Source organism: Lichenostomus cassidix, chromosome 12 (genome assembly GCF_008360975.1).
Source record: "Lichenostomus cassidix isolate B80296 chromosome 12, HeHo_3.0, whole genome shotgun sequence".
In the NCBI taxonomy this organism is placed as follows: Eukaryota; Metazoa; Chordata; class Aves; order Passeriformes; family Meliphagidae; genus Lichenostomus; species Lichenostomus cassidix.
The window spans coordinates 33,280-45,063 of NC_139493.1; the positions used below are offsets into that span (position 1 = coordinate 33,280).

Here is an 11,784-nt window from a genome sequence, read left to right on the forward strand (position 1 = left end):
TTGCTAGTAACGTATTTAACCATCCTCCCATTATATACCTAGGTATGAGAAAACTTTGCAACCTAGATTATGTTTTTGAGTGTATTAGGAAGTTCCCTCAAATTCCGCAGCCCACATTCTCAATTCTTCTATGAAAACACGTTTCTTGCCTCCCTGCTGTCCCTTTCCCAACTGTTTAGTTTTTAGCGGCTGTTTAACCAAAGAGTTAGTCTCCTGGAAAATATATATAAGGAATATTTTTTCCAAATCACTTGTGCCGTGCTTGATGTTTTTTAATTGTGCATTCTTTTTCCACTGTGATCCATAAACTTTTTCCCACCTTTTGGAAAATTCTTATTCTGTATTCTTGAAGTTACATGATGCTTTCTATTGACATGTTATTTATGTTGCTTGACACAGACATCAAGGCTGCAGGTGGCAAGAATAAAGCAGGGACTAACACATGAAGATGGGAGAAGGCTGTATGACTGCTGGTCATAGGTGGACCAGAAAAATCTATTTCATTCCCTGCACAGACCAGACACATTATGCTATGAGGGAATATATAGGCCTTTATGTCAGCCAGAGTAATAATGAAAGGGCTGCTACTGTGAATTTTTCCATCTCCAAAACCATACAGGATTGCAAATGCATGCTTAGAGGTGTACTGATACAGCCCAGGGTCCTCTAGAGAACCAGAACCCAGCATTCCTGGATATCAGCCTCAGTGGGAGACACTCAAGCCCATATAAAGGAGGGTTTAATTCCCATTTCCCTCACTGCTTTCTTTCTCTCTTGAGAGGTCTGTGCACCACAGTCCAAGGAACCCTGAACCCCATCAGTCACAATGAGAGAGCATGGAAAGGTCAAGAAACAGAGCTTTGCGTATACCAGAGAGCACCTGCCAGCAGGGTGATGTTAACTAATAGGCCGTTTACAAAAAACGAACAGCATTTAAAATTAAGTTGCTCTGGATTGTGTTAACAATTGTCATGATTCCTGAGGGATTCAAAATGCCAAAGGAAGACCTGACAGCTTCACACCCCGGCTTGCACACTGGGCAGGTACTCTGTGCTACTTCTCCCCATACCCAGCCTGCTGGCCTGCAGGACTCTGGGGTTGCTTCAAACAACAGTCCTGCTCTGGGAAGGAAAGGTCCCTCCCCGACTAAGGAAGCGAACCTTGAGGTCAGCTCAGCCCTCCTGAGATTTCTTTGCCAGGAGAGGGAAATCTGCCAAGCTGTGCTTCCTTGCGTGAGCAATACCAGCCCCACCGGGAAAAAGCAGGGTTATTTTATGCCTCCATTGAGAGGAAGGGGGCGATCCAACTTTGGATGTTAGTGCTGCTACCAGCCCGAAAACTAGGTGCCTGCATTAACCTCGTTGAGCCAGATGCTGGCTTATTGGAGAAGGCTGCAAACAGCAGCCTGCAGCCTGAAACTGCTCTGAGCAAGCGTGGTTTGTATGCGAGGGACCGTGCCTGTCTCCTATGCACTCAGATCCCGCTTCCAGCAGCAGGTGCTGTCGGCTCTGCAGGGATGCTCCCGGTTAGGGAAAAACGCCCGGGGCGGGGCGGGGCGGGGGCCTCCCGGAGCCTCGTTCCCTGGAGGGTTCTAGGCTGGGGCTGTCGTGTCCCACGGGGGAATGGAGCGGGTGGGGGGGGTGTGTGTGTGTGAATTAATAGATTGAGGAGGATGGATGGATGGATGGATGGATGGATGGATGGATGGAGGGAGGGAAATTATAGAGAGAAGGGAAGAATGGGCAGAAGGAAAAGGATGAAGAGAGGGAAAAGGATCGAAGGGGGGGGATGGAGGCGAAATGGAGGGAGGGGGGAAGGCGGGAGAGAGGGAATGAAGAGACGGGGACCAAGTAGGGCGCAAAAGGGTACCAAAGGCGGTGGAAAGCGAGTGGGAAAACGAAAGAGGGGCACGCGGAATATAGGGCGAAGGACCCCGCCGCGCCTTTAAATATTCGCGCCCTTGGGCATCCGTGCCGCATCCATCCCCTCCGCTCTTCGCGGGAGCCCCCGGGGCTCGCCCCGCGGCTGGCGCTGCCTGCACGGACTCGGTCCTGCCCCGCCCGGTCCGGCCCCGCGCGCCGCCGACAGTGCGGGGCCCCGGCGCCGCCACCGCCCCCCGACGGGCCGCGCGCGGGGCAGGGCGGAGGCGCGCGGCGCTGACCGCCCCCGGCCGGCATCGCCACCCGCCCAGCTTGCCGTCCGCGTCCGGCCGTCCCGCTGCTCTCCCGTGCCCCAGCAGGGGCTGTACGGCCGGGCGCGGCCTCGAGGGGCGAGGGCGGTGTGGCCCCCGGGACCATGCGCTGAGCGCCCGGGGCAGCCGGCGAGTGAAGTTGGGGTGGAAGATGAACAACGCCGGTAAGCGCGCGGGCCCGCGGGAGGGGTCTCTGCTTCTGGACATCTTTTCCCCGGGGTCGGCAAACGCTGGGCGGGCTTCCTTCCTCCGGCACGCTCCTTCCCTCGGGCCGGCACATTCCATCGCCAGAATGGCACCCCCTGCCCGGGCACAGCTCCTCCGGGGCTCGCATCCCCCTTCGTCCCGGCATCCCTCCTTCGGGGCCGGCAGGTTCTGGGCTGCGCCTGGTTGGGCTGGGGCTGGCACCTCTTCTCGGGCACGCTCCATCCAGGGCCGGCCCTCCTTTTCCCCGCGATACAGCAGGTGCTCAATGGTTCCCCGAGGCTGTGAGTGCCCCGTTTCTTGCCCGGCCGGTAAGGGATCAAGCGAGCAAGGGCGGGCGAGGTGTGTTCCGAGGATAACCAGACTGTCAGATCGGCAAGGCTGCGCCTGCTTAGGAAAGCGGCTGTGCGCCCACTACTCCCTCGGATACACACAACCCTTCACGAAGTTCCTAGAGAATTTGGTGTGACTTTCTTTCCTAAAGTATATTTTGGGCGGGAGGTAATGTTTTTGGCAGAATTTTCTCTCTAAGGCAAACCCAAACTCTTCCTCCTCCTTTCTGTTAACTTTTCAGAATTTTTCCTGGATGGAAACTGGGAAGGTGAAAGAGACAGAATAAGAAGGGAGCAAGGCATTCAACAGTTAGAACATTTAAAAAGACATTGGAAAATTGGGGCAAACTTTAACCTGTTTACCAGCACTTTCTGATTTTCAGGGGCAAGACATGCATGTGAAAAATATAATAATCCAGGAAACAATTATTGCTAACTGGAATTACTTTAAAAAAATTAATGCTGTATCTAGAATTAGAAATGAAGAGCAACAGACCTTTTTTTTTTAGCCCTAAAACTTTCCATTGTGTTTCCTTATTCCAGGTGAATATTGCTGGGCACCTCGCTTGCAATGAATGGGTGCATCCTGAAGCCTAGAGCTTTTACCGCTAGATACCTTGCCCTACAACTGTTCGGTGTCGGGAAACTGTGAATCATTGTTTCCCAAAGTGTAGGAACATAGGATTGGAAAAGCTCTTTTAGGTCAAACCCAGCCCTCTGCTGTTGTATCAGACTGTTATACCATTCCTCTGAGTTTAAAACAAAAGGTTCTCTTTCCTCCTGGAGTGGAGAGTGAGACACTTTCCTAAAATCTGCTGATATTTTCATTTTGTTTTCTGATCCTGGTCTGGACTGTACTCTGTGCCTCCCAGGAGACAAACTCATTTGCAAATGAAGTAAGCCAGACAAAAATTGCTTTAGCCATGATGCTCCTACCTCTCTTTCTTCATCTCTCCATTATTTGAAACAGACCAGTTCTCATCTGCTCCTGTTGTCAAGGGAAGTGCAGGGTAAGAAATATCAGATGTATCCATTTGTAAAGACTTAAACTTTATTAGCAGTTTTTATTTTTCAGGATTGTAGGACCGAATAGGACTACCCTCATTACCAAAAGCAGCACCCGTTGTTACTACGCCTTTTATTAATTGCTCCAATTATATCTTAAACAAAAACTTTTCAGGTAGCTCTCCTGCTACTCCTACTTTTCAGACCAGAATCAGCACCATTTATTCTTGTGATTACATTGTCCTTTTGCTTAAAAATAGTTCTTTTCCTCTTCTGGTGTTTACCTCCAGGTTGTATTTATAGAGTGCTCATATCCCTTCTCAGCCTTTGTTTTGTATATTCACACAATGCAAGGAATGTCTCCCCCATTAGTGCAAAGCAGAACTTCCTACTCAATCAGAAGGAGAGGGGTGTTTATTAACTGGTACAACTTGGGCACCAGCATTAGCTCTCTTTGCATTGTAGTAAGTAATACATGGCACCAGTAAGTAGTCATATGCGCAGGCCTATATGGCAGCCTTGATCCCACTGAAGTTAAAATAATGACAGACAGACAACAGATAGTGGGATATGGATTATCCTCAGAGATGCAGAACTGATATGATAAGAAAGATGAAGCAATCTACAGAATGCCACAGGAAATCTGTGGTAAGAGACAAGAGACCAGACCAGCCTCATGTATAGGACCTTCCAGCCTCTAGTAATTTGTTTGCCAGGTGCTGAAATGATGCTGCCCATAGGAAAAACGTATAGACGTTAGACTCCAGATTATTGAGAGATATAAGCAGACTATGTGTTCTTTCAGCTGCTACTGAAAGTGATACAGGAAAAGATGCTGTATGTACCTGTCAGAGAATTTTAACCATCTTCTTTGGCTCCTAGGAAGCAGTATATAAAACAACAGGTTGTTTGCTTCAGTGTTAAATTGCTGTTGTGAAAACAGAGGCAAACTGGTAGCATCACAAACACTTAGAGTAACATTAAAAAGAAATATGTGGTAGTAGTTTAGAAGCAAAATTATTTGTCATGTGCATGTGGTTTTGCATAGTTGGACCCACCAGCAAGACTTGTATGTACAGTGTGCTAGACTCAGTGAAAACACTGGAGAATTTTCAGGGTCAGGATTTTTTGTGTTGAAACATACCCCTTCCTGATTATATTGGCTTTTGATTTTTTCCCCTTCTCCAACAGTGTTTCACTGTGGGATGTTACGCTCTTGTATTGTATTTACAGATGACTACAGTAAAGTTACATAGTAACAGCAATTTGTAAGCTATTGATCTGATATCCCAGAGTCATAATGCATTTATCTAATCATAGAGGATGCATTCCAGTAACTGTACATAGCAACATTTCATTTCTGCAGAGTGGGGTGTGCTTTGACAGCCCAGCTGTTAATATTGCAATTATGATTTTTAAGAAGACAAAATTCCCATGGGAATTGTTACTACTGACTGTAGGTCTCTCTTCACACTGTGGAGCCTTCTTGCTATAAACAGAGCTATATACAGACCTTTGATCACAAGAGTGTGTACTGATAAGAGACAATAGATGTTTCTCAAAAATATCAGACTTACGCAGAACATGATATACCATTTTCATAAATATCTGAGGCATTTAGGCACCAATGAGCTGCTGATTTTGACCAGGACCTCAAATTTCAAGTTCCTAAAGTCCAGATTCTCAAAATACAGTAAAGTGTCTAATACTTGTTCAATTCAAACTGAACTGATCAGTTCAATTCAAACTGATCCTAAATCTGGACAGAAAAGCCTTTTGAAAAGAAGACTTGCACTCTTACATAATTTGAAGTCCTAGTCTGAATACCTTTTCCATTTCAATTGACTTCCAATGCAACTGTTTTCACTTCTTACATAACTTTTGTAATGTCAGACTTTTCTCCAGTAGTGTGAAATAAGTGATGCGCTTATAAGCCGTAAAACAAAGAGATCTATTTCAGTGTCAAATATTGCACAATTCATGATATCTCATTTATTTACAGTAGATCTTGGGATCCAACTGGTGACAACACTGGTGTTTCACGAGTTGAACCCCCTCAAAGGAATTTTACTTTCCTTGTAAATCATGCTACCTCATCTATTTAAATCTCCGATGTATTGAAGCAGTTTACAGAGCTTGTGCTGGGTACTCAATTCAGGATGACATTAAAATGGCTTATCTTCATAGGCAGCTTGAACACACCCTCACTGTCTGACTTGCACAGCTGGCAGAGTTGCAATTGCATATTGGAACCTACAGCCTTATGTACTGGATATGCAATAAGTGAGTTTTAGGAGACTGTGCTTGGCTTGCCTTACATTCCTGGCAGCACTGCTATAGTGATTGGTGCCCATGTTATGGCCGGGTCCAAATGCAGCTCTTCATCTGCAGAGAAGAGCTGTCCATTTCACTTACAATGAAGTTACATGTTATTTTGATAGGAAGCTCTGTCTGCCATTCTCTGAGAAAAATTTCTTCTTCAAGGAGGAAGCACTATGGTCAAAAGATAAATGCATGTATTAGACAAGCTGAAATAGACATACAGAATTTCCTCTCTCTTCTGTTTTGTTAAGAACTTGGTGTTGTTTTGGTAGCTGAGGTGTAAAAATTTTCTGCTTAAGACATTATAGTGCAGTCACACTGTTTCCATGGGCTTCTGGTTTTGTGCAGCAGTTTGCACATGTTGCTTTTGTCAACAGTATGAGTTCTTAGCACTGTCGTTCTCTGATGTGAGAAGGAGCCATGAGCATGATGGCTGCTGGTATAGGATTAGTTCTTTGTTGTTTTATGTTACTGTCTAGTTCATAAAACAGAAATGCTACCATGAAATAACTTCTATCCTTCCTGCTCCAAATAACTTTTGTCTCTAGTAGTGTTCTAGAAAGTGAAAATAAATTTCTGCATTTACTGCTATTCTTAAGGTTGCTTATTCACATTTCTTCAGGAGTGGTATATTGCCTGCTTCAAATGGATTTCATCCCAATCTTTGGAGGAATGTACAGGTTTGCTTGATAATGGCAACTATATAGAAGCAAAGACAGACTTGAATATCTGTGTAGTATTTTAGTAGCACATTCTGATTTGAGAGAAAAACATCTATAAAACAGAAATAAAGACTAAGGACTTGCTAGCTGGCAGTAGCAAATATCTGTAGTAGTTATCTCTGTAACATTTTCAAATGGTGTTATGCATAGTGCTGGGGCCACGATATAATTTTCCTTGGTAGGAAAGCAAACAAAAATGTATAAGATGGCAAAGTTTACTTAATGATGCAAAGATCGGTGAAAGGATTATTAACAAAATAGGCAGGGCACCTATATAAATGGATCTGTATCATTAAGTTGTATCCATTAAAAAAGAAGACAATACATATTATAAAGCAATGAGTTTGGAGACAGTCACCAGCCTTGGTAACAATTTAGAGGTCACAATGGACAAGCAGATCAACCTGATGCAGTAACAAGCTAATGGAGAATTGTGAGAACTGAGTCTAAGGAAGCAGTGAACTCTGTATATAGCATTATCAATATGCACTGTGGAATTCTTCTCATAGGACTGCCCCATGTATTTTTATAACAGCCATTGGAAAATGGGGAACAGTTCAGGGAGAAAACAAAAGAAAATACTTCAGGATAGGCAAAATCGTCCAACTGCAAAGATTTGTTCAGTTTACAAAAAAAAGAAAAACCCACCAGGACACAGCTGTAGGGAAGTATATATCTTCCCTAGAGAAAGACTGAACAATAAAAGTATTTAACCCAATTGAAGAAACAATAAATGCTGGAGATACAAGCTGGAGATAGAAGCAAGGCAGCACTAACTGAAAAGGCTTTATTTTTAAAATAAACAATTAATTACAGGATTAAAATGACAGTGATACTAAGGTATATAGTCCACCTTTTGCTGACTTTAGACTGAAGTCTTCTAGAAAATGAGTTTTAACTTCATTCTGATACAGCTATGTGAAATTATAAAGCTCCTGATCAGAGCTGAACAAGATTTTCTGATGTCCTTGTCTGGATGTTCTCCCTCTACCTCCTGTTTCTCAGACACTTTCCATCTGTGAATTTCAATACCTTCTTCCTGGGCAGAAGCAGTGGCAGACAAGACTTGATTTCTACTGGGATTCTGGGTTTGTTGCAGTCCCATCCTACTGTTGCAATATTGTCCCTTCACCTGCACTGGCACTTCCATCCAAAAGCTCTGCAAATCCATGAACAATGCATTTCTGCCCTCTGTCCTCGATGTCTTTCCCATTTTAACATATGTCTGAGTTGAATTACTGCCAAAGCCCTGAAGAAAACACAGGTCCACAAAAGTTCATTGGTCAGAAAAAGCTACTTTCAGCATCTTAAGCCTGAACTGGATTGCAGCACCAGTCAAGGCTGGAACCAGTATCTGCACTGTGAAGCTACATAATTTCTTGAGTCACTAGCAAAGAGCATGGCCCTGGGACATGTCTACATATATCTGGGCAACTGGGAAACCCCAGTGTTTAGTTAGGTCTCGGTGGTGGTGTTTTGTAGGTATGGTCCCTTATAAGCCTTAATTAAAATCTGGGCTAAATTTGAAATACTACATTTTAAAACGTTTGAAAGTGGGTAGTTGAGTATTTCTGGTAATACCCCCGACAAAATGTATATTGTTTCAAAGAAACACTTGAAGAGTGAAGGCTACATGGGTTGATTGCTCTTCCAGGAGAGCTGCTAGGTTACTGTTCTCTGCTTAGAAACTTGGACGGGAGGAGACTAATGTAATGTAATTTCATATGGATCATGGCAGGAATGGAACTATGCAGGGTTGCCTGAAGGAAGGTGGGTAAGGAGAGGAAGTGGTCCTTGTCAGTACAAGGAAGCATCGAACAATAAGGGGAGGAGCAGGCTAAAAGAATTCGTATTCCCCAAGAGTTTCCTTTTAAGCACAAGGTGGGTGTGTCTCCCTCCAACATAAAATACATCCTAAAATAAACATGCACAATTATTTCTGAACATACACATTACTTATGGTGCAATGTTGCATTGTATCCATTTAGACGTTACAGCCAGAACCTTTCAAGTGGCTCAGACAGCAAAGGAAGCAGAAATTGAAGCAGAATGAAATTGTTGTGATAAAAGGCAAGAAGCTGTGCTTTCTTTTGTTTGGGTTATTTTTTTAAACAAACACTTGTACTCCTCCCGCTGCCTGTCCCTCACACCCCCACCAAAGAAAAAGTAAAATTGTTTAAAGAGCCTCGTGAAAGGCAAGATCAATGGACAGAGCAGTTAGGAAATAAACTATGTAAGGGATCAGTAGTGACCAGCAGCTGGCATGAGTGGATAAAAGAAGGATATGGCAATGCCCATTACCATACTGTCAACAGAGTCCATTACCCTAAGTTCTCTTCCAACTGCAGTGTTACTGAAGGTAGCAGGAGGAAAAACTCAAAATTATTTGATCCTTTTGATGAAGAAAGTTATCACTGGAGGAAAAGCGGGTAACTGTTTAAGCTGTATTTCTTTTAGGTGGATGTATCTGTGGTTATTGTACTTAAAGGAAATGAGTTTATGACATTATTTTATTTCAAATTTTATTTCATATTTTATTTCAAGCCTGGAAGGTTCTGACATTCTCTACAGTCCAATCTTTTCCTCAATATTCACTGTTTCACTCCAGACACTCCCTTACAGGGATAAGGATGAGAATGGAGAAACTTCAGTTCTTGTCACATCCCAGGAATGGACTAGGTGTATTTGTATCCTACTCTTGGATATACATTCCTAGGAAAGGCCAGGCACTGCAGAAAGTGGTGTAGGACCTCCAAAGTGATGCTTATTTCTTGGTGTTAGTCCTAAAAATGTCTTATTGTGGTAGTAAAGGTGTAAAGACTCAGTTTTAGCTAATAAAAATTTCATTGCTTTTACTACCAGAAAGTTAGTTTAGGATGTTTAGTCATTTCAATAACTGATTTAAAAATGCAAAAGGTAGCTCTTGCTGAGGAGCCAGGCTTACAAGATACTAAACCTGCTTCTATTCCCTCCCTGTTTTTAACTGGCGAGAGTTTTCAGTACTCTGCAGCCTCCAACTGATGCCTGCAAAAGGAGCAATGCTACTTCAGCGAAGGTGGAGTGTTTGACCCATAAAGTTTCCAACATAATGGGGAGGAAAAAATGAGTTACCCATTCTGTGATTAGACAGACACTTTGCAGCTTAAAGCAGCAGTGGATACTGTGAAACACCACAGTTCTGCATACCAGTAAATACGCAGTTCTCTCTCCCTCCTTTTCTGTGAGTTATTTTACGTCTCCCACATGCAGTTGGATTGGCTAAAACTCGAGATACAGAATAATTCTTAAGCAGTATATGTGATAAGGCACCTGATTAAATCTGACTTTTCATTACTTCTGGGCTAAGCTGAGATCACCGATTCAGTTTTTAACTTAGATTAAATCTCTCCAGTGTCTCATAACTCTAGAAAGACTGTTTTCTGATTACATCAGAATGCCATATTGTCAGCTTCTATATGGGTATTGGAAGAAATTTCAGAAAGGTTAAGAAGATCAGAAGAAACAGCCTTTTATGTCTCCCAGAGTCTAACCAAACAAATAGACCAGTATTAATTCAGTACAAATTACTGCAATTATACTAAGATAACAATAAGGAAAGTGCCATGCCACCAAATATCAGGACAATCAGAGAATTTTTTTCAAGCAGTTTGCATTCAGTATTCCTTTATTCTCAGTATGGTGCATGGCTGAGTTCTAACTGTCTGCATTTCCGCATATCAAAAGTCTGAATTTCAAAATACTCTAAATACAACACCACAGTAGCTACACTTTCTGAAACTTGCACCACAATTTTGGGTAGGATTTCACACAGGAACTCTGTCCCAAATTCTGTCTTTTGAGATGCTGTTCCCTTATTTCTTGTGTGTAGGACATGAAGATGATGCACAAATAATAGTTTCTGTCTCTGTCATGATGAAATATTTGTCCTGTGCTTTTCCTAACAACGGAGACCTCTCCTTTTTCCACTTGAATGTGTAAATTAAAACTAAAAAAATAATTTGAGATTTCTGATTGCTTAACCGTGTAATTATCAATTGATGGCTAGAAAACAACAATAGGAGGAAACGACTTCTCTTTACTTATTACCATCTGTAACCATTTGGTATGCTGGCTTCGTCACACTATATATTTCACCTCATAAAAAATCTCACAAGGGAGGATCCCTGTTGCTGCCTATTTATGCAGTCTTTCAGCATTTCATTTAGTTTTTGAAGAATATTAATTTCAGAACCAAGACAGCTGGAAATGGCTGTGGCAGGCAAACTACTGTGAGTAAAATAGCCAGATATATATTTTTTAATTCACATAGCTTCAATCTAGCTTATTGTCAGTCTGCTTAATTTCCCTTACACATGTGTCTGCACTACACTAGAAATACAAGGCTGGCCTTAAGTTGCAAGATAACTAACTTTTAAAAATACGTTTTGATGTTTAGAGAAGATTGTACCTGCAAGGGATCCTGGCATTTTCATGAGGAATGGAGGAGCTGTTGACTAAAGGGCTGAAGAAGCTGTACACTGAAAACAGAACTTGAGTTTAAACCAGTAACTGTCTTCATGTTTTGGGTTGAAGTATTTAATTCAGTTCATTACAGCTCAGGTGCATAATCAGTGTAAAGTATTAGCCAAGCTTTTAGCAAAGTATCTTATCCCTCCATGTGATTATGTTTGACAAAGAAAATGTAACTTCCTATTTTGTTATCATGGTAATGGAAGATGGAAAGACTGTGTCGGGGCATCAGGACTTCCATTTGGCTAGGTCGAGCTAAACCTTAATCTGTTGATAGAACTAACTTTGTTCAGTGCTGAAATTATGCAAACCACCTCTGGAAATTAAAATAATTGTTACAAAGTGCTAGTACCGTGTTATGTGACCAGCAACTGTGGCTCAAAATAATTTCTTTCATTGCAGTGAAACACTTAAGCATCATTGAATCAAAGAGTTCATATTTAATGATTTGGCAAGCATTTCTGTGGCAGAAACAAAAGGTCTCTTAATATTATTAGTA

General features: G+C 42.6%; 1 protein-coding gene across 2 annotated transcripts in view; it reads left to right on the plus strand.

Annotated features, from left to right (window-relative positions):
* The first annotated feature begins 2,117 nt into the window (after positions 1-2,117).
* FGD5 (FYVE, RhoGEF and PH domain containing 5) overlaps positions 2,118-11,784 on the plus strand; it is a 76,145-nt gene continuing 66,478 nt past the window's right edge. The window contains exon 1 of one of the 2 annotated variants that reach the window (XM_085072170.1): positions 2,118-2,355. In XM_085072170.1, the coding sequence (XP_084928296.1) occupies positions 2,343-2,355 (13 nt within the window). In that variant the 5' untranslated portion in view covers positions 2,118-2,342. The remainder of the gene's footprint in view (positions 2,356-11,784) is intronic. The other variant, XM_085072169.1, reaches the window with a different exon arrangement.